The sequence below is a fragment of the Polypterus senegalus genome, chromosome 15, assembly GCF_016835505.1.
Source record: "Polypterus senegalus isolate Bchr_013 chromosome 15, ASM1683550v1, whole genome shotgun sequence".
Taxonomy (NCBI): domain Eukaryota; kingdom Metazoa; phylum Chordata; class Cladistia; order Polypteriformes; family Polypteridae; genus Polypterus; species Polypterus senegalus.
In genome coordinates, this window is record NC_053168.1 from 38,126,779 (window position 1) to 38,151,214 (window position 24,436).

The 24,436-nt window shown below is 38.3% G+C and overlaps 1 protein-coding gene across 1 annotated transcript in view; it reads left to right on the top strand.

The window, feature by feature from the left end:
• nek10 (NIMA-related kinase 10) overlaps nt 1-24,436 on the top strand; it is a 214,625-nt gene that overhangs the window by 67,610 nt on the left and 122,579 nt on the right. The window contains exons 9-14 of the mRNA XM_039737572.1: nt 8,557-8,635; nt 8,748-8,815; nt 10,450-10,529; nt 14,388-14,474; nt 15,916-16,140; nt 20,745-20,884. Of these exons, the coding sequence (XP_039593506.1) occupies nt 8,557-8,635; nt 8,748-8,815; nt 10,450-10,529; nt 14,388-14,474; nt 15,916-16,140; nt 20,745-20,884 (679 nt within the window). The remainder of the gene's footprint in view (nt 1-8,556; nt 8,636-8,747; nt 8,816-10,449; nt 10,530-14,387; nt 14,475-15,915; nt 16,141-20,744; nt 20,885-24,436) is intronic.

The window sequence follows — 24,436 nt, forward strand, 5'->3', positions numbered from 1 at the left end:
TTATTACTTTCCTTATTTTCAGAATTTGCACATAGATTAGTTTTGTTCTTTTTTGCTTTCTTTTTTGCATTCTTTTCTCTCCAACACTTTTGGGTCTGTTTTTGACGCGCTGCTCTTTTTTCTTCACTTAGTCATTGACGTGTCATCTAGAACGTATAAAATTTTTAAGAGCTGAGAGCACAGGAAGTGTGTTTGCCAAAAGCATTCCAACAACTGAGAGGTTAGATGACCGTGGTCTTGTTTGAAAAAGGTTGTAAGTATGACGTGACTTGCCCGTCTCGTGGGACGTGAAAGTGTCTCTCTTCAAAATATTGCGTCTCGTTGCAGGAAAAAAAAGTCTTGTCTTGTCCCAAGATTTTTTTATAATAGAGAGATTTATTTATTAATCAGATGTCTTTATACAAGGCGATTTACAAAGAAAGTTAAACACATACAAGAATGAAGGTGCAAACATGAAGAGCAACAGAGAACAGGATAAAATGCGAGCACAAGTAAAATTAGAGCTACTTATTTATACCTTGAAGCTACAAGAGTACAAAATGCAGTATCCTAATCTCTTTGTCAACGCAGCAGCAGCTACCCTGTAGGAGGGAAACTCAGGAGTTCAAAAATATTTAATAACAAAGGTGGCTAACATTTTTCAGCATGAACAAAAGCAACTCTTCATGTGCTCCTTCAGTGGGGTTTCACTTGGAATACTGTTTTGTCCAAACATCAGAAACTCAGTTTTATGAGAAATTTCCACATTTTTGTCCAGCCAAACTCTTTAAAAACCTTCAATGTTCAGTTTTACACTGCATGTAATGTCACCTCCAATCCTGTGATAAATGGCCCAACCAAACAGCAAAACAAATAATGAAAAACTGCTCAAAATAACCCCATAAGTACCATTTTAGCCCTTTCGTTATTCGTGTAAACTGAATAATTAGGGAAAGTATTCTTCTTATCCCATTGGCAAATTCTGCACGCATGCATTCATTATCTGGTGCATCTAACTTCTAGATAGGCCCAGATCAGGCTGTTCCTGAGGAGAAGCAGTACTCAGGGGGTATATGCAGTAGGTTTAGGGGGTCATTTTTGTCGTAGGTTCACAGTATAGTGAAATTTTCTGGAAAATAAATCTTCTCCTAAGGCACAGATTCCTAACATAATGCATCAGGTTTTCCTCCAAGATTTCCCTGGATTTTGCTGTGTTCATTTTCCCTTGTAACCCTACAAGCCCTGCTGCAGAGAAGTATCCCCATAACATGATGATGTCTCCACCATGTTTCATAGTGGGGATGGTGTGTAATCCTTGTACAGTGTTTAGCTGACCTTAAACATGGTGCTAATTCTGATGGCCAAACAGTTACATTTTAGTCTCATTAGACCATAGGACCTTCTTCCAGCTGTCTTTGGAGTTTTCCATGTGCTGTCCATGGATTTTTCTTAAAAGTGTCTGTCTTTTGCCACTCTCCCATAAAGCCTCAACTGGTGAACTACCCGGGTAACAATTGTTGTCTGCACAGTCTCCCAGCTGTAGCTTGTAAATCTTTTAGAGTTCTCATAGGTCTCTTGGTGGCTGCCATCACTAGTCTTCTTACGTGATCATTTGGTGTTTGTAGACAGCGTGGTTTAGGCAGGTTTACAGCTGTACCATGCTCTTTCCATTTCTTAATGATTCCTTCAAGTGGATTCCAACATGTATTCATTTACATGGACATTTTATTGTCTCCAGTCCCTGATGTGTCATTTTCAAACACCTTTTTACAGAGTTGGTTGGAATGTTTTCTTGTCTTTTTTGCCACTGTACTGACACACTCCAAGTTGGACCATCTTGGTACAGGTGCTTTTACAGAAGTAAGAATAAAATCGCCTGGTGTGACCACTGCCTGTTAGCTAGCAAAATGACCCAAAGGTGGTGCTGGAGATCATCATTCATTAGTAGATATAGTGATACGATTGCTTGTTTCAATCTCTTATTGTACACATTTACTGTATATCATGTAATAAGGAATTTTACAGCTACTTGGTCACTTCCTATGGTTATTTTGGAAAATGTTGTCAAGTGTACAGTCCACCCTTGACTACAGACAGGTGCTCTCCATTAAACTTATTCTTTGACTTCTAAAACCAAATGGCTGCGCCAGGGAGGATATTTGTGTTGCATTTTAAAGGTAGTGAATGCATATGTGGTCAGTTATTTTGTGGTGTATATCTGTAATTAATTTAGGTCACTTTGAAGAATTCTCTTTTCACTTTGACATTAAAAACTTTTTTCAATTTGACCAGTGTCACAAAATCCAAACTAAATTCATTATGATTCAATGCTGCATAATCAATAAGATGTAAAACTTCCAAGGGGTTGAACACTTTTAAAGGGACTACATAATATAAGATAACCAGTAGAGGATCATCTTCATTTATATTTGCAGAAGGCAAATTGGTGATTACCTTGCAAGGAGGTTAGTCTGTGTATTTAAAGTGTTTTTAATTAAATATTCAAAACAAGGTAGAAACAGAACAAAAGGAAATGACAATAACAATAAGCTATGCTCTTTTTTGCTTTCTATATTCTTCAAAGCTAAATGTCGAAGTATAGAATGTAGTTCTCTTTCCTAAACCCCTCCTTTTCTCTTTCCCATCGTCTTCTTCCTCATCTGACCAGGTTAGCCCTTACCACACCTTAGTCAACCACCTGAAGATGTGAAGGTCCTTATAATGCAGCTCCTTAATGTACTTCCAAGGTTGGTCTTAGCTACCTAAAAACTTTCCCATTTAGCTCGGCTCTTACTGAGATTCCTGGAAACGCTACAATTCCCAGGAGCCTCTTTGGAAACCTAACTCTTGTAGAAGAATAATGCTGCTGCCTATTAGCAACCTGGGGAATTATTGCTTGCACAGAGCTCAAAGCCAGAAAGAAATATTTTGACATGGTGTCCCAGACAGGGAGTGGCATCCCATCCAGAGTGTATTTTTTTTTCTTTGCTATTCCCTCTGTCCTCTTGTTCTTTCTTACAAGGACTTGGGTAGCAGTTATGACAACATTCACTTAAAAGATCCAAAGCCCGGTGTCCTAGAAGACCCAAAATACTATGCCTGATCCAGGAGGATTCAGCCAACTTCAGCCAGAGATACAATGAATCTGTAGGTGGGAGGAGGGTTTGTAATGAAGGCTCAGTAGAGGGCAGAAGAGGACAAGAAAAGGATATGGAGAGAAGACAATGTGAGAAAGACAAGTTCTTGGGTGATACGTGGGAGATGGGCGTGAAGATGATCCACAACAGCTGATAGAATGATGGAGCAAAGACACTAGAGTCAGTAGTTTGTTTGATATTATTGTCCTATTTAGCGCTTTCCATGACATCCCCCTGTGTCTTTGAAGGTGAAATAAAGATTTATATTTAGTAATTTGACAAAACAAGAGGAGACCATTCAGTCTGTCATGCTTGTTTGTTTAGCAATTAGCTAAACGCTGTCTCCTCCAGATTAAAGTTTGACAAGGCTTCTGCCTCAACTGCATGTCTTGGTAGGTTGTTCCAGAATCCCACACATGTTTAAGTAAAGAGGTGCTTCTTGGCTTCAGTTCTAAATGCATTTCTCCTCAATTTCCACTGATGTTCCTTGCATATATGAATTGCCATTTACTCAAAAAGAATTCAATTTGGATCTACTGTATCGATACCTTTGTGAATTGTGAAGACCTTAATCAGGTCCCCACACAGTCTCCTAAACAGGTTTAATTCTCTGAGTCAGTCACAGTAGGTCATGTCCTTAAGTGCTGGCATGCACCTGGTTGTTCTCTGCACATCTTCAAGCACTGCTGTCTCTTTTTCATAGCGTGGAGTCCAGAACTGCACACAGTACTCCAGATGTGGTCTCACTAGTGCATCATATAGTCAAAGCCTAATGACCTGTTGATTTATATTGAACAGTTTTTACGATATAACCTTACATTTTATTTGCCTTGTTAGTAGCATCTGCACATTGCTTAGACAATGAAAATGGTGTATCAATGTAAACCCATACATCCTTTTCGGATGTTGCTTCCTGTAGGTCATTGTCTCCCATCTTGTATTTATAGTTGACATTTCTTTTGCCCACGTGGAGCATTTTTTCACTTTTCTACACTTTTTTTTATATGTTTCGATTCTTGACCTTATTCTAAGTGTTGAGAAACTGCACAAGGGCACTTTATTATTACAAAGGGAGAAATGTAATACTGCTGGATATGCACCTTCTTCATGGAGAAGTGATGTGTCTGCCAAAGGGCAATAATACTAGCCAAATATGAATTTTTATTTTTGATTTTATCCTTTATTCTGAATTGCCAAAGTCATATTTAACTAATTGGATTTAAAAATATGTAGTTATTCAAAGGTGTAGTCTTAATTAAACTGATAGGCAGAAACTAATTATGGAAGGAAATCATTCAGTCAGTCATTGTCCAACCCACTATATCCTGGAAGGAAATACTGTATGAATTTTATTTAGTAGAAAAAGTAACATTGCTGCCATCAGCAGGCATGAAAAAAACACCTGCTAGATGATTATCAGCTTTTTAGATGCAGGCTGTGGGGACCTAAGGGTAATTAGTTTAATCTGCTCAATGAAGATAATCTGAAGACAGCTGTCCAGCAAACAGGTCGTGTTGAATCCCCCAACCCGAGTGGGCTGATTTGGGTTAGGTTTACTAAAAGCAGTTTGATCAGCACTAAAATTAAAAAAAGTCTGCAGACCATTAAATGAAGTCATGCAAAGCCTTTTTTTTTTTTTACAAAAGCGAGGAAATGGCGCACGTTGGCACAGGTGTTTTATTACAGCTCATGTTAGCCATGAACCTTAAGATGAATGGAGCCAGTGAAGACTGTGTGTGTGTGTGACCTGTGATGAAGTGGCAGCACATCCTCAATTGGCATCTTTCTTAATGTCCAGTGCTGCCGGCACATTTGACAAAAGCAAATTCAGATGATGGGTGGACACCTTAGTCCAGGTCTGTTGTTTATAAGGCACGATACAATGAAACTGTGATGAGGGAGAACGCACGTTAGATTTCACTTATTAGTTTTCATGCGTCATGTCTAAGCTCACGTTTTCAATGATAAGATATTAACAGTAAATAAGAAACCATGCAGCATTTATTAATCTAAACACAAAACTGACCTTAAACAGACACCAAAATAGAGCAGTTTCAGTGATTAATTTAAACAAGTCCTGACAATATAAAGTTCATTAATATTATAATTGTGATATGGCTACAATGTTTTTTTAGGGGGAGTTTTTTTTTCAAGGCTGAGGGGCTGCCAAAAAACAGGGCCCTTCGTCCACTATTCCCTTTTACACATTCCTTGTGTGATTTTGGGCTATGCAAGAAATAAATTGTTGTTGATACAGGAATTTGAAAATGGACAGATAGATTATCTTATTGACACTTTTTACTGTATATATGATCACACTCTATCACCCTCAAGCATTTTTTCTTTTAATACAGGACTATTGTTAATATTTAAATGCTTCTTTGTTTGAAATACTTTATTTTTTTTTTTCCTTCTGGTGAAAAGATCCCCTAATTGCAATACATAACTTCCACCCTGAATGGCTTGTATTGAGCAGTAATGCTTGATAAAACAAACATTTAAATGTAATAGGTGGGAACTAAACCCACATTTTATGTTTGAGAAGCATCATACCTGTTAAGCGAAACACATTCTGCTTAAACATTAATTATTGCGTGAATCATAAAACCAGCAGATGCTTTTTTATACAGTTGTAGTTAGGAATAGCGAATTGTCAAAACTAGGAGACTGAAATCAAGTAGGCAACCAAGAATTCAAAAGACAAAACATAAATCAGGAGTTGAAGTCCAAAAGAAGTCAGAAACCAGAAAAGAAATCTAAAGCTAGCGGCCATCCAGAAATAACAAACTAACCACAACCATCCATCCATCCATTATACAACCTACTATATCCTAACTTCAGGGTCACGGGGGTCTGCTGGAGCCAATCCCAGCCAGCATAGGGCGCAAGGCAGGAAACAAACCCCAGGCAGGGCACCAGCCCACCGCAGGGCGCACACACACACACCCACACACCAAGCACACACTAGGGACAATTTAGGATTGCCAATGCACCTAACCTGCACGTCTTTGGACTGTGGAAGGAAACCGGAGCACCCGGAAGAAACCCACGCAGACACGGGGAGAAAATGCAAACTCCATGCAGCATGGACCTGGGAAGTGAACCCGGGTCCCTAACTGCGAGGCAGCAGCGCTACCCACTGTGCCACCATGCCACCCTAACCACCATCAATGAGAATCAAAACATGTCGTATTCGCTGAGGGGTAATGTACTGGAAGTTTGCTGCGACTTTATAGGGTAAACTTTGTAACATCAACAACTCAGTGATCTGCGTCATGTTATGCATCCCAACGACATCACAAAAACAAGATGGTAACCAAATTAAATCAAGTAAAAATGAAAAATAAAGTACAAAAACTGCTTTCTTCAGTTAAAAACACATGAAATGGATGAAAACACATGTAAATTTCCAAAACTGGTCAATAGCATGGGAGTAGGGGTGTAGTTATTGACTATGCCACTATGCGTCATGTACCTACAGACTGGTTAATCAGTTTGCCAAGTAGCATTGTGCTGAGGTGATGATATTTATTTTACAATCATGCTTGTGACTTAAGCTATTTTTTTTTCTATCCAAGCTGAAAAAAGACCATCAGGTTATATCAACCATCAAAACAGCAATGGTGGTGTTTTTGCAAATCAATGGACTTGTTTTCCCATGAAAAGGCTGTTAATCGGCATGACCCTGGGGTACAGTGGGAAAAGGACCCTTCAAATAACATCTCAGAAAAGGAGTGGAAGGCAGCCATACATAGAATACACTCTAGCTCCATATGTGCAAAGCACTCAATAATTTAACTTAAATCTTTAATCAGTCACACATATCTCTTTTAAAATTGTCCAAAATGTATCCAGACCAAGATCCAGCGTGCAAGCTCCAGCCTCACTGGGACCCATGTTTTGGGAGTACACCAAATTGACGTCATTCTGGACCAAACTCTTTTAGGTTCTTCTGAGTCAGCCTTGGTGTCACAATCACCCTTAACCCGTTGACAGCTGTATTTGGTGGACTCCCAGATGGGCTGAAAGTGGTGAAGGACAAACTGATTGTAATTGCCTCAACTTCACTACTTGCATGGAGACTTATCTTGTTCACTTAGAAGAATCTTAGCCCACCTCTTTTAAGTCAGCGGGTAATTGATATTATATACTATATGAAATTGGAAAAAAATCTAAATCTCCCTTAGAGGTTCTGTTCAAAACCCTTTTTAAAATATGGCAATATTTAATTAATAACATTTAAGAATAACTCTTTATTTAGGGGGAAAAGTATATTTTTTCTTTTATTCATTTATTTATTTTTCCTATGCTCTTGCCTCTCCTCTCTTTCACTTGGGTGGGGGTTGTTATTTGTTGTATAAATTTAGCAAATTTTATTTGCTTGATTGTATACTGTCTTGAAATAAAAGGATTAAATAAAATAATCAGCAATATTACATTGAACTGCTGAGTAGTCTGTGGAAAGTTTCAGGAAAAAAATCATCTGGAGCAGTGGCCTCACGCAAAACTGCATTTGTAACAGGTCAGTGCACCTGCACACACCGCATTGGCAGTCAAGCAGAAAAACCAATACATCACCAGAAAGTGTTTCCCAACAGCACAGTCGCAGTACAAAGCAACAGCAATAAAGTACAATATTGCAACTCATTTTCCTTTCTTTCTGCCACTGGTCACTGCATCCTCTAGTCCTCCTTGCAATGTTCGTCCACCTCCTTCCCCACTCTGGTCTACTGGAACTGAGGCAGTCCGTTTCTTTTATGGAGTAAAAAATTGACCCGGGATTACTTCTGGGTGAGATGGGAACCCAAAAAAGTCAGGTTCCCCAGTTCCTGTAGCACCCCCTGGTAGCACCTATGGAACCCAACAGGGCTGAGCTGAAGAACTCCATGTCACATGATGTCTTGTTAGAATTCAGGGCACTGCTGCAACCCAGGAGAGGCTGCCATCTAGCGTTCCTGTTGAAGGAGTGCCCTAAAGAAACTTCCACCCCCCCATCCATCCATCCATCCATCCATCTCATGGGCTTCCCAGCTGGGTAAGGATGCCTATTGTCCCTTACAAGATATACAATATAAGAAAATGGTAATCATGATTATCTAAAAGCTCATAACCTATTTAAGAAAGAAACACATTTAGGAGTATTCATTAGATTACTGTAGAGGACTCTTAAGGTCAGTCTGTTAAGTTCATGCCTCTCACAGCTTGTGATTAAGTACTGTCATGAAATCTGGTAGTCCTGCTCTTGATTGACCTAAGCCGTATAGCAGATGGAAGGAGTGTGAGCAGAGGGTGGGCGGGCTGTGAAAGCGCAGAAGAACACATTTGAGAAGCCAGTATGAATGAGTCAGCATCAATGAATGTGTTTACTGTATATACCTTATACATGTCAGAAGTGCATCTTCTCCTTAATTCATGTCTCTGTCTCGGTTTTCTTTTATAGTACATGGAAACGGTTACAAACAGATACCTTGAAAGTGGAGAAGAACTCTTTCTTGTAGAAAGACTCGTCAATATTACATGTAGGTTTTGCAACAAAATTGTTTATTATTTAGTACATAATGTATATGCATGTCTGCTAATCACCACATACAGTAAGATCACCAGTAATACCACTTGCAATTTTTTATTCAGACATTTTTCAAAAACTTGCAGCAGCTGAAGACCAGCGTGCATGGATCATTGAATCTGGAGCCCATAAGGTATAATTCCAATTTGTTTTTGAAATATTTGTAAATTGCATTTAAAATTGAAAAGTGAAATGATATGAGTAAAATTTAATATACAGAAAAACGTAGAGTTTAACTTGACAAAACATTAATTAAAGAAATGGTGTTTTATCTCAAGTGAATTTCATGACCTTAACACATATTTGTTCATCTCATTTGCAAGCCTTTTTCTCCATATGCAAAAACATAGCAAAATTTATTTTGCTACAAAGCATGTTAAGAGGGCACAGACAGAGAGCACTTCGTTGCAAGCAATGCCAAGGTGCTTCTCTACTGCTAAAGTCCATTGGCCTGGGTATCCGGAAAGATCCTGCCTTGGATCAGCTTACAGAGTTGGGGGAGTGGTGTGCACAGTTGGGGTTACTGCTGACCACGAATGAGTGGAGCGAGGTGGAGCTGGCAGCATGAGGAGACAGGCAGTGCACCAGGGCGCGTGGTCATGAAAAATTATGGGCAGTGTTGGAGGGTGGCCGAGGAAAGTGACTACGGTTTCAATGGCGGAATGACTTTATGAGCAGTAAAAACAAAAACTGCCAAACCCTCTTTTTAGTGAGTTTCATGTTTCATAATAGCAGAATTACATTTCTCTTCAAAAGAAACTATACTGTTTCACTTATCACTATTCACCATTTTATTAAGCTTCATATTTGTAATTTGAAATTAAAATCCTTACTTTAAATACAATGTTTTATAATCATAAATGAATTTTGCACATCTATAAAAATGTAACTTTATAGTGAATGGGCCTTTTGTTACCCTCAAAAAGATTCTGTGTCAATCTAAATAGACTTTTTAAAATATAATATTTAGGGACATGGTGTGCTGGGGCCTTTCTCAGTAGTTCTAAGTTCCCTGGATAGGGAGTCGGTCCATCACTGGGGGCACTCACAGAGCCAATTTGGAATCTCAGATTTACATAACAGATATGTCTGTTGGGATGTTGGAGCAGAGTACTTAAAGGAAGATTCAAATATCCTGGAGAACATGAAAACTCCACATGGACAATACCTTGATGCAGGATTTGTTCCTTGAATACTGAATTTAGGAGATTGTACTGATATGATGGAATAACATTGAGTGCATACCAATGGTGCTACCTTTTTGCATAGTAAGCAACAGTGCTCAGTTATATAGGCAATTACGGAATACAGGCTTTCCCCACGTTCTCTGGAGCTAATCTGTTCCTGAAAACCCCCTTGTAAAGTGAATTTTTGTAAATGAAAGACCAAACTACCATTGATTTAAATGAAAGACATTCTTAAGCAGGCCTTACAAATGACCCCCATAAATAAATGAAAATTGACAGAAATAGTTTAACAATAACATTAGTCATCAAAACAAACCCTAATAAGGCATTGCCTTTGTTGCTACCAGTATCCTTTCTGGCCCCATAACTCATACTGGTTTGATAATGGATACATGTACAAATGCAAGCAGGAACTCCAACATATTGTAGATAGATAGACAGAAGTGAAGCCTACTTCAAAAGAGTCAGGTCAAATAAAATGGAATTGATAATAATGTGTTCTGTGCTCTATCTGTGCCATTTAATAATGTCATTTGTAGGCTCTGGTGTTTTCTCACACTTTTATTGTGTTGCTTTTCAGACGCTGGTAAAACTCCTTGCAGCCACAGACAACAATGTACTGTTAGGTTCACTTTTAGCCCTCACCAGCCTGGCTGAAAGGTAATTTAGAAAATATATGCTTTACTCTTTAGTTTTTACAAACTTATTAATGGTAAAAAAAATCTTTACAGTATATATTACAATGTTTTTATATTAGAATTTATAATAATATACACTGAACATTAAAACCACTGACCAGTGAAGTGAATAGCATTGATTAACTGGTAACAATGGCAAATGTCAAGGAATGGTATATATTAGGCAGCAAATGAACAGTCAGTTGTTGAAAGTGATTTATTTGGAGCAGGAAAAATGGGCAAGTGGAAGGATCTGAGTGACTTTGACAAGGACCAAATTGTGATGGTTAGACAACTGGGTCAGAGTATCTCCGAAATGTCAGGTCTTGAGGGGTTTTCTCGGTATGCAGTGGTTAGTACCTACCAAAAGTGCTCCTAGGAAGGACAATCGGTAAATCAGTTACAGGATCATGGATGCCCAAGGCTCATTGATGCACGTGCGGAATGAAGGCTAGCCCATATGGTCTGATCTTATATAAGAGCTACTGTAGCACAAATTGCTGAACAATGTAATGCTGGCCATGAGAGAAAGGTGTCAGAACACACAATGCACAGAGGCCTATTGCATCTGGGACCCATCAGAGTGCCCATGCTGACCCCTGACTGCTGCCAAAAGTGCATACAACGGGCATGTGAACCTCAGGACTCGACTATAGTGCAATGAAGGAAGATGGCTAGGTCTGACCAATCACATTTTCTTTTAGATCATGTGGATAGCCAGGTTCATGTGTGTCCTTTACCTGCAGAAGATGCAGAAGGATACACTATAGGAAAAGGGCAAGTGGGCAGAGGCAGTGTGATGATCTGGACAATGTTATGCTGGAAAATCTTCCATCTCTGCATTCATGTGGATGTTATTTTGACAAGTCCCACTAGCCTAAAGACTGTTGCAGACCATGAACACTAATGGCAGTGGCCTCATTCACCCAGATAATGCACCCTGCCACACTGCAAACATTGTTCAGGAATAATTTGAGGAACACAACAAAGAGTTGACATGGCCTCCAAATTCCTCATCACTCAATCTAATTGAGCATATGTGGGATGTGCTGGAAAAACAAGTCTGATCCATGGAGGGCCCCGACTTAAAGGATCTGCTGCTAACGTCTTGGTGCCAGAAACCACAGGACACCTTCAAAGGTCTTGTGGAGTCCATGCCTTGATGGGTCAGAGCTGTTTTGGCAATACAGTGGGAATCTACACAGATGGTTTTAGAGTTGTGGCTGATCAGTCTACATTTGTAATTGGTATACATATTAAAATGGCTTTATCACAATTCCACTGTAGGCCCAAAGCTGCAAAAGTAATAATGAAGGTAAGAAAAAGGAAGATGCTAATACACAGTATTAAAAAACATATACAAACATTATTTCCCTCCTGTAATTGGCATTGTCGTGTCTTTTTTACTGAACCAACATTAAAAGAACAACCAAGCAAAATGCACTCTTTCTCACACACTATGGTGTCAAACACTATAGAAGATATAATGAAGGTTTAATGGAGTTGACTCCTGCTTTTTCAGCATCCACCATCTACTCTTTTATCAAATATACTTTTATAGTTCCATATTAGTTCCAAAGCTACATCCATTTTCCAGTCAGTCTTTCGTTACAATGGCTTTAGTTTCTGGAAATGTCAAGAATTAGTGAATGTAGAACTTGTGAATGTTTTTCTTCAGACCATTAAATTAAAAGCAGAGAAGCACAGATTAGCATTAATTTCTACAGTTCAAGTTCTTAATATAAATCATTCCTTCTCATGATAGTCTAAATACCATTATGGTAGCGTGAAAAAGTCACTACACCCTATGTAAAGGTTAATGTTTTCTTAAACTTTAGGTCAAAAGTATATTTGATTGTTATTTCAACAGTACTGACATATGTGATTGAATTTTTTTAATTAACACTGAAAAGAATATTTTTACAGTCGTTTATACAGTTGAAATCAACATACATGCAATTTCACTGTGCTAGAAAACTCAGTACACCCCTGACTTTATCACAGAATCTATAGGTGCATTAAAATGGGTACAAAGGATAAGAACATTATTAGAAAGTTATCTTTCTTATTTAATCACCAGAACCCTACAGTGTGGTTTGGTCTTAGCAACTGAGATGCCCGGCTAAACCACACGAAGATCAAAAAGTCTCTGTAAGGCCTGATTAGGGTTTTAAAGCCCCTCCAAGTAATTTATAGAGAACCACTCTCCTGTCCAAAAGATCTTGTACAAATGCACAAAAATTCTAACCACTGGTAATCTACCCAGTCCAGGTTGTCTTACCAAACCGCTAAGGAAGTCTCCAAGGACCCCAGGATAACAGAATGGGGTTTACAGGCAAGTCCTGCCTCAGTCAATGCCAAAGTGTATGAATCAACCATTCAAAAGAAGCTGATCGGCTTTAGCTGATATGCAAGAATGAAGAAACCAATTCTTTCTTAAAAGAATATAGATGGATGACTGAATTCAATGTCTAGATGAAATATCAGATTACTAGAGCAGTGTGCCCTGGACAGATGAGACAAAGGAAGTGCTGTCTGGACACAATGTCAGACTTTTCCAACGTCGGACAAAATAGTAAACAGTCTTCAGTCATAAAAACCTCATACCAGCTGTCATGGAAGCATTGTAGTATGGGGCTGCTTTTCTGCCTCAGGGGCCTGGCTAGCTTTCCATTATACAGTAGAGTCAAACATGAATTCCACATTGTAGCAGAGTGTATTTGTGGAGAAAGTGAAGCCATCTGTCAAAAAGCTAAACTGTAAGCAGACCTTGGAAGCAGGGAGTGGCCCAAAATCCACAACGAATAGCCCCCAAAAAAGAACTGGAGAGCTATGGGCTTGCCAAGTAAATGATAATGAGGTGGTTGGGCTCTGAAGTGTGTAGTAAATATAAGAAAGACCTCAAACTTCAAGGAGTTCTGTGAGAGGAGTGGGAAATCACTAGACTGATCGACATATAGGAGGAAAGTCTGCAAGAAGTTAGTTATTTGTGCCAAATGGTGCAGTACCAGCGATAGAAGTCAGGAATTTACTTACTTTTAATACAGTACAAAACTGCATTTTTCACCTGTTTTGTTGAATAAAGCATTGCAATGAACTTTGTTGATGTTTGTTACAAGATCACATTTGTCTATCAATATTGTTGAAATGAAGATCAAATATCCATACGTCTATAGATGTACATCTTGTTAAGACCTGGGGCACACAGCTCCCTAAACACCTGACACAACAGTCACAAGCACGAGTCTCTACAACACAGACGTTTATTATTTATGTGGGGAAGCACTTTCCATATCTCTCCACTGCAGCCCAGTACAAACAGTACACAAGGGTAAGACACCAATATACAGTCCCTTTCTTTTCCTCGTCTCTTCTTTCTCTCTTCTTTCCACCTCTACTCCTCCCTCAAGCTTTGTCCCCTTCCTCCCGACTCTGGCTCTCGGAGTAGTGATAGCTGGCTCCTTTTATAGGGCACTCAAAAGTGCTTCCAGGTATCCGGTGATCATCTTCCGGCTGCACTTCCGGGTGTAGTGGCAGTCCTGCTAAGGAGGGCTGAGCCCTGGCAAGTGTTGAGCTTCCATGTTCCAACCCTGTGGCACCATAGCAAGCCGGCCTGGCAGTTGTTGGGGGGCTGCATTCACTTGTTCTGGGGGAGTAATGTAATCTCCTTCCCTTAAGATGGCGCCCCAGCCATGTAAGATTTGTCCATCACAATCTATATACAATATATTTTCAAGAACAAACACCTTTTCATGGGGTGTTCTTATTTTTTCACTCTATTGTACAATATTATTCCATAGGTATTTCATTTTTGATTGCTAATAAGACACTTCTTTTCTAGCCATATTTGTAAAGAGAAGATTGGGGAGCTTACTGTTGTAGAAAACCTGTTGATGATACTACAAGAGTATGATATGCTGTCCAAAAGGTCAGTGATTTTAAATAAATAAAAGTGTAAAGGAACAATTTGAGATCCTAAATACCAGACCACCAAAGTGCAAAATTATACTAAATAGTGGTCAAGAGCCTACTTTATTTAGCAAATTAATAATTAATATTACTAGTGACATGGTTTAGCCAAGGTTTTGTCCCTGGCACAAGTAAATTCTCATTTGTGTTTTTATTCGTTAAATATTATTTTATGGTATTCATTTTGTTTTTGACCTTTTGTGTTCTGAGTATTGTGTTGCTTGTAATTATATTGTTAATTATGTATGTATTATGGTTTTTGTTGCGTTAATACGTTGGGCTGTGTCCCCTTAAGATAGAGTTTCAGGGGGCAGGGCCACCATGACGTTCAGCTGGAGGAGGTCTTATATGTCCTCCAGATCATCATTATGAGCCGTAGAAGTTCTTTTAGTGAGTACATTTGTAGATTTTGTTCTTGTTTTTGATGTCTAACTTTGTTCTGTAGTATTTGCTTTTGGATTGAGGACTGGATTGTTGCTTGGATTACCTTTTAGGCAAACTGTGATTTTGTTTCCTCTTGTTTAATAATAATAATTTTGTTTAAATAGCACTTTATCATACATTTACATACAATTCAAGGTGCTTTCCACAGATTATTCAACAAAAACAAAGATATACCACATTTATTTGGACTATTATCATTAATTAATACTATGATAATTTCTAATAAATGTTAAGTATACTAAATACAAAATAAACCAGGTATTGTTAAACAAAATTTAACCACTAAAGTACAAAACAAACCTTTACTGTTTAAAGATATTTTCTTTTTGATAATGAATCTTATTTTCAAAGAGTCAGCATTTTTACATTTTTTCTGTCTGCCATTTTTAATATTTGCTACAGAAGAATATTAATGATTACTTTATTGCTGGCCTTTTCTATTTTTTATAGTCCATGTAGACCAAAGCCTATTTAACTTTTTAGAAAGAAGCCATTTTGAGCTCTTGGCCCCGACAAGCCTGGGTCTAGATTTGGCAGTAGACTCTAGCTGCAGACCTCCAGAGCTCCACTTCATTGAGGAGGTTGTCTCAATATGCCTGGTTACACTATGGTTAAGATTAGGGTTGGAGGAGGGATCTCTGACTCGAGTCAATTAAACCAGGTGACAACAACCTGCCATCCAATTGGCTGTCCAACGGAGCTACAAAATCCTGGAGCTGCGAAGATTAGCAGCTGGACCATCTCAGATTTTGGGATGTTTGGCCTCATTTTGGCATAATCACAACAACTAGATATAAAGCATACAACATTTCTGTAGCTTGCCATATAAAGCTTAGAATTCTCTTTGAAAATATTTATTGTGTGTATGCTTCTGCACGGTCAATTCTCAGTCATACTGCATTTATTATATTAATCTAAGTGTACTTGCCATTGTTTTGTTAACTGCCTTTCACTAGGATGGCAGCAGAATTACTTCGACTACTCTGTGCCGATCACCAAGTGAGAGAGCAGATAAAGATTTATGAAGGAATCCCCATTCTGCTGAGTCTTCTTCACTCAGAACACCTCAAACTTGTGTGGAGTGTCGTATGGATCTTGGTGCAACTTTGTGAGGATCCTGAAAGCAGCACAGAGATAAGGATTTGGGGAGGCATCAAGCAGCTTCTTCACATTCTACAGGGGTAAGGCCTAAAAACATAACTAAAGTCCTGATAAAATTAATCACAGAATCAGCACATACAAACAAAATATACTACACAGGAAATGTAAAATGAAAGGACATCTATAATATAATCAAATGTTGTACCATTGTCAAGTACAGTAATGGCTCGCTATATTGCGCTTCGACCTTTGCGGCTTCACAATATCGCAGATTTTATATGTAAGCATATCTAAATATATAACGCGGATTTTTCGCTGCTTCGCGGGTTCTGCGGACAATGAGTTTTTATATTCTGTACATGCTTCCTCAGTTGGTTTGCCCAGTTGATTTCATACAAGGGACGCTATTGGCGGATGGCTGAGAAGCTAACCAATCAGAGCACGCAGTTAAGTTCCTGTGTGCTGAATGGCTCAGCGATGGAGCACCAAATTTGATTCTGCGGCGTTAACCAGGAAGTCTCATCTCGCTCAGTCAGCATCAACGTGTTTCGCTGTGTAAAGAGTTAAGTTTTGTGCTCTTTTGTGGTTATCTTTGTGTATAGTCAAGCCCTTCATTATGGCTCCAAAATGATCTGCTCCTGCTACTGCTTCAGGGGCCGTGCCCAAGTGCCAATGGAAGATGTTAACGATTGCCGAAAAGGTAAAAGTTTTGGATATGTTGAAGGAAGGGAAAAACTACACTGCTGTAGGACGCCATTACGGCATAAATGAGGCTACGATTCTTTTTATTTAAAAAGTAGGAAAGGAATATAAGATTTACGGCCATAGTGTCCTTTTAACCAGGGCGTAAAACGAGTTGTAAGTGATGTAGTAAGGCAGTAGTCTGGATGGAATCTGCTTTAGTGATTTGGATTGAAGACTGCCGGAAGAAGAACAACGGCAGTGCTACACAATCGCCTGAAGTGGCTCCTTTAGAAGAGCTGTAACGCTCTCCTTTGTTGTGCAGTAAAACTAAACTCATCGTTATCAGACAAGTCATCGTGTCATTGTTGGTGAGTAACCATAATTAATTTTCTACTTACAGTACTTAGTACACACATTTACTGTATACAATTTTTCTTGCATTGTACGTATTTATTGCTGGTGGCCTGTCAGTCGTAATGGCTGTAACATATGTGATATCAGAGACACTCGATATCTTTAAAATAATATTTAGGTTTTACTGTATATAAACAGTGTGTTTACATACATAATTTCAATGAATCTTACCTAATATCTAAGAGAATACAAAGGGTTTATGCTGTATAACTGTGCGGGCAATATTTATAAACAGTTTATAAGGGCTTAAAATATATAAAAATAACCATAAAAACATATGGTTTCTACTTCGCGGATTTTCACCTATCGCGGGGGGTTCTGGAACGCAACCCCTGCGATCGAGGAGGGATTACTGTATTCACCAGTCAGACTCGGCCCTGTCTCCTCTGTGTCTTTTTTCAGTTTCATTCCACACTTTTGTCACAATAGCAGAAATTCTTTCTTTAATATAGAACAGCTCTAGCTAGGACTCCAGTGCTGAACCAAATCGAGTGTTGACTGTTCTCCTAATGGTTTGGAATTTTCATTGTATTGATCTTTGTATAAGATTTTTTTCCTCTCTTTTGATAATATGTCTTCTTTTTTGTTTTACCTTGCTTTCACTTGTTCCTTTTGTATTATTTATAATGTAAATGGCTCTTGGCCTTTTTGCCCATCTTGTCCTGTATGCATTCTCTTTGTCCATATTGCAGTCATTCTAAGAATATTTTCACTTGTCAGTTTTGCCTCTGCCCGGTTACCTTTATGCCAAAATCACCCGAGTGCTCAGCGTGTTTTTTTTTTTAAATTTTATTCATTATCATCCTCATTATTGTGAATTTTAAACTTCTACTTTTAATATCTTTCTTTGTGAATTTGACTTCAGATTTATAATCAGGGTAACTGAATATTATGTATTTTAAGAATGATAATGATACAATTTATTAGTTAAACACAATTTTAGAATAATTGTTTAATGGAAATCCTAAACAATATCATTATCATTGTGATTTTCCATAAGAGTCCAGATAGACAATGTCTATTAAATCAAATATCAGAGATTCAAATAAAGTAACTGTTCTGTGAACATGATATTAGATAGAAGACATGGGAGAAGAACGTTCTTCAGAAACTACCAGGGTGTTTTGTACTTTTAGCACATAAAATAGAAAAATATCAAAAAGCGGTCAATAGGCCTCCAAATACCTCCAGTGAGACCAGAACTTCACTGAGTCCGACCTCAAAATAGGCCTCATTCCAGGCTGCCTGACTCCAAACTCAAAAGGCATGCTTCAGGACCTACATGGGCCCAAAATGGGGCTCTTGTTAAAAGGGTAAGAGATACTTTTTAGTGTCCTGAAAGACACAAAATGCTCTTCAAAGGACAGGAAAGCTTGATAATTTAAATAATTTATTAAATAATCAAAAATGAAAGAAAAACAAGAAAAAAAATCAAAAATAGGAAAAACCAGACTGGCTAAAAAGGCAATCCAAGGAAACAAGTCACAATCTCTATCCTGAGACAAAATACAGAAACCAGAACCAAAAACTTTATAAACCAGTAAAATCCAAAGAAAACAAACTCCACAGCAATCAGAATGAACCTCTGAGAGACTTAATCCCTATCCTGAAATATAATGGTCTTGTCTCTTTGGATTTCACCAACATAAAACAATGAGCAAAGGCACACATAAATATATGATGCATAAATATAAAATAATAAACATAACAAATGTTAATGAAAGTTGCATGGAAGCAAAAACACATGAAAAAATAATTAAAAATAAACAGAAACGGCAATAAAAATCACAACATATATACACAAAAGAGAAAACTCTGTCTGGATAACAACAGGTGAAAGTTAATCAAAAAACTTAAATCTAAACATAAACTAGAAACTCAAAATCAAAGGCTAAGGCAAGAAGTGTTAACCCTAAATGACTGATTCACAAAGTCAAACACTAATCTGCTAAGAAAGTTATCCACAATCTTGGACAAGGTTTTACATTCACCTCCTGTTTATATGTCACTATAACTGAGATATCACATGACACAACTCCCCCTAATAACCATCATCGTGCCATAGCAAATATGAAAATTACATCATGCCTAAGTGAGTAATCTACTGAAATGTTTAAAAATTTTCATTATAGTATTAAAATTTCACAAATGGTGTTTCTGTTGCTGCAGATTGCCTGAAGGTTTTTTGAATAAATAAAATAAAAAAACAGATCAGCATGAATGAGTTTAAGTGAGACAGGAACTGTTTTGAGATGGAGGCAAAATGGTTTTCAGGCCTACAAAAGAATCTATCAAAATTAGGCAAAGATCTTCACTGGTCTGTCCAGAAGAGCCTTAATTGAACTCCACCAGTCAAACAGGAATTTTTTAGATCAGGGATATATTTGTGTAAAGCTGAAAAATACAAGGAGAAGCTCAACGATCTCCTGCTCCTGAGTGAGGGCTCAAGAGCAGTGATGTCAGGGTCGTCCCACCTCCTGGGGTTTTACCTACAAGGAAAAGAGGAACATTTAAAGAGACGCAACAGAATTGTTACAGTATAATAAATCAATAGAAATAAGTTAAATACATGAAAAATAATAACTCAGAATTAACAAAAACAACCACAAAACATAAAAAGCACATAACTTTGCACCAGTACATAACTGGAGGTCAGTTATTTTTTTATTAGTAGTGGTAATTTTGAACAGCCATGTTTAGGGCACATACAAGTATAAGCAAACAATGATACAGAATTGATTTTGTTTTATTTAAACTTTGCAGTATTAATTTTAATCATATAAAGATAAACACGTTTTATTTACTTATTCTACCATACAGTCATGTATCAGTTTACGGCCAATGAAGTTGAGGCCATTTCATTTACGGCCAAGGGCCATAGGAAAACAAAATGGTGATCATTTTCTTAAATTACCAAAACCAGATGCAGTAATAAATCTTTTATTATTATTTTCATTATTTCAGAGAGTTCCATATGTTTTCTGAATCTTGGAGAGGCCTTTAGGATTTGTTTTGATTAGCACTGATCCACGTGGGTAATTTTTATGCATTCGGCCTACATCACCTACCCTTACACCAGTTTCCCTCAACCTTGATGGTCCCTTGACCCACTTTTGATTTTTAAATTCACTGATGTCCCACTAGCAACTATTCTAAACTGCCACCATGTTGAAATGAGCATGATCAGGTGACCATCTTGAGTGAAATGAGCTCACTTAGAATCAGGGAAACATAACACACATTGCTTTCAATTACTTAGGCGACCCACCACGAACCAGTCGTAACCCACTCACAAACCCACGATTGCAAACCGATTTTCTCTGGTGGCTTCCCATAACCTGACCCAGTAGTTGAGAAACATTGCCTTTTACAAAGATCAATTTATGGTACTCTGTACTGGCAATTACAGTATGTGTACCAGTGATGCCAACCAGACCCAAAGAGCCTCAGTTGCAATGACCTGTACACTTTTGTGACCGACGTGCAGCCAATTTGACATACAGCCAATTTGACATACAGCCAAATAGCTGAGCCCAGTTGGCGCATGAGTGTATGTATATTTATACACTTTTTATTTCACTTTCAGTGATCGAGATTTTGTGTCTGATCGATCTTCAATCAGCAGTTTATCTAGTGCAAATGCTGCTGGAAGAATTCAACAGCAGCACATATCAGCAGAATTAACTCCTCAAGAAATACAGGAAAACACTGTGTCGCTTCAAGCAGGTGAGTAGATACCCATTACTTTTAACACTAAAATCCCTGAAGTTGGTAAATTTTTTGTTGTCCTGGACCACCTTAATTTTTCTCACAGCTCCCTATCGCCGCGCCAATTGCCCAGTGATAAGCGCTTGTGTTTTGCAAATATGTCAATTGGCAGAATGCAGAATCCACTCAGCTATCCTCCTTTCATCCATCTGAAGTCACCACACAGCAAAATTTTCACTGCTCAAGTCTGTTTGAATATTTGTATCTGGTAATAAGTTGTAGAAAATTGTATAGGTAGATGTTTGAATTCATGTGTGTATTTCCACGTTTCACAGTGACGCGCCTGTCTCACAGATCCACTCAGGTGGTGCAGAGGTAGAGCTGCTGCTTTGCAGTGAAGATGTTTCTTGGTTTGAATCCCAGGTCCTCCCTGCATTTAATGCTTTGAGTAGTGAGCTGCTATTATTATTATCTATATATATAATTCACTAAGGCAAGACAACCATGAAAAGCACGCCGGAAGGGGCGTGGATTCACTAAGCGGCCGACAAGTGAGACACCTACTCCAAGACCATTGGATACGACGACATCTCGCAGGGCCACACCCATCAACTCGGACGCGACGACACAGAAAAAATGTCGTCGTTTATATTTGTCTGTCGTAGAGGCCACATGCAGTGCAGGTCAGGTTAATGTCATGTGCATGTCATGCACCTCCGAGCTACGTTGACTGTTCATAGAGGCATGTGTCTCGCGGAGGTGAATCGCCATATGCAGCGTGTGAAACGGTTTGCGAGGGGTATCCCATGGGATCCTTAAAACAATCCTTTACAACTGAGGTTAAAGCACAATGAAGTAAGCAGTTTTTAAAAACCGTCTTTTCAGTTACGACGCACGACTGCGTGCATCATAGCAAACTGTTTTACACGCTACATACAGGTATTCGCATCCGCGACAAACATGCGTCTTCTTAGATGCTCCTGCAGGAACACGGAAGACGTTTTCCTGCCCACCAACACTCCTTTTTCACCAGCCGGCGTCTACCCTCGCTCTCTAGGCATTCACACTGCCTGCCCATTTGCCCAGACGCAAAAACTCACCGACCACCCAGTTAGTCCCTTTCGTCTATGGTAAGAGTCCACATGCACGTCTGAGCCACGCGGTGTTTGTTATGCCGCGAGTTCACTATTGTGTTGTATTTTGCTCTCTCCAGAGTTCCATCTTTTCATTAACTTACTGTTGTATTCTCACACCAACCTGTTTTAGACAACCGTGTCTTTCCAGAAGCGTTTAGCATTCAATAAATTATTATGCATGACATTGAACGTGATCGTCTTCTCCAATACACCATATAGATCTGCAATCTGTCGTACTTTTAAACCGCATAACAGAAGGTGTTCTATTGACTCAGCTAGAATGTCAAAGGATGGACGTCCAGAGCAGGGAACTTTGTCACCTGAACTGGAGTGTAGTAGAGTCTGTTCCACCTGTTCTTCGATAATTTCAAAAATAGTTTCATCTACATCGGAGTCTAAAAGGGCCGCCAACATTGTAATTTCTTCTGATAAATCGTCAATTCTCTCTCTGAAATAAGCAGAATCCATTTCATCGGCAGTAGTAAGCATTTTTCTAATTGATTCTTGTGCTATCGATTCACCAATCAATAACTAGAGGGCGTGTTAGAGCCCACCCTCTCAACTTTGACGAGCGAAAGTGACAGTTTTATTTCAAGTCGTATTTCCTGACGGTTTGCCGGAATGTTACGGACAAAATGAAATAAATAAATAAGCAACAAAAAACATATTTCCTGACACATTTATTTATTTATGCTCTCATTTCATGACACATTTATGTATTTATGCTCACATTTCACAGTACTTTTATTTATTTACACATTTATTTATTTATTTAATTTTGTCCGAAATATTCCTCCATATCCGTCAGGCAGGAGAAGGCGCGAGGACGATTTCAGTTTTCAGTTTTCAGTCACGGACGATTGTGTGTTGGTTCGTTCCGTGCATTGTTACAATGTTGCTTTTCTTGCTGATTTATTACATTACCGATTTTTCAAAAGTTAATTTTCTCCCTGTGCTTAAAAATCATTAAAAAACCAGCCTGATTATGCGGTGTATGGTATGCCGCGGGTTGGGTAGTTATTACTATTATTATAAAAAATATACTGTACATTTGATTTGAGCCTGTAACAGCCTGTGTAAATTTGTGGTACTTGTAAATGTAAGTGTTGAAAGGATAAAAGCAGACACAAACACAGGTGAATCATTTCTGCTTTGTATCTTGTCACTTGAACAATTTTTTTGTTTTTTTTATTCAGTTATATTCTGGAATAAAAACAAACTTGTTTCATTGTATCTTTGCAAAAGTGTTTATTTAGTACTCCAGTAACCACTTCAATCACATCAAATTTGTCTATCGCTCTCTCCTGGTCATGCACACACACATCCATGCATGAAAACCAAATTCAATGATGTTCAAAAGATACCCAAACCACAAAGCAAAGTTCCAAAGAAGTGAAAAAAGACAAATATTTCAAAAGACAAATAACAAAAGGGCAATTAAACAAAGCAAAGAGCCAGTCTACAAATCCAAAATCATTAACCTAAATTTAAAGTCAAAATTCCAATAGGAAACAAAGAATTCTAAAAATATCAGAAGAGTAGAAGCCTAATAGAATAGTTGAGGACAAAAGGGAGCAAAAGAGCATGGAGGTGTAAAGTGAGCAAATGCCACCAAATCATAGTTGTGGCAGCAGATATCATAAATAGGACTCCTAGGTAACTGCTCTTCAACCAAGCTAACACCTGAATGTTATGCCTGACAAAACAAAGACAAAGTTGAAATAATGGAGGTTACCATGAGGGGAAATGTCAGAATTCCAGAAAAATAGTTAATGCCACAAAAGGGATCGGTAACACTGATAATGAATATTGACAACCACAATAAGAGATTTCCTTTCATTTATCCACAAACTGCCTAATATGCAGCTGGGGTGAAAACATCAACAGCGCACACCTCCAAAGGTCGTTGCATAGCAGTGTCATAACAAATAATGCTCAAAATGGCACCGCCCAGGAAAATAAAAAAAACAAAAGAAAATAACACAAAAAAGATAAAACCATTAGAAGACTGTAACTAATCCAGACCGTACTTGTGTTGATGACCTCAAAACGTATGTCGATATATACAGTATAAGGTAATGACCAGAGCTTCTAGATATGTTATTAATTTAAAACAAACATAGATCATTACACTCTGAACAAATCCAAATCATATTATGTGATGTCATCTACTGTTGAATTCTGCCTGTACTTGTAATATTTCTTTCGCACTATTATATTGTATTGAGGATTACTTGTGTTCTGTTCTGTGTATTGTATTGTATTGACCCCCTTCTTTTTGACACCCACTGCACGTCCAACCTACCCAGAAAGGGGTCTCTCTTTGAACTGCCTTTCCCACAGTTTCTTCTATTTTTTCCCTACAAGGGGTTTTTGGGAGTTTTTTCTTGTCTTCTTAGAGAGTTAATGCTGGGGGGCTGTCAAATCACATGAC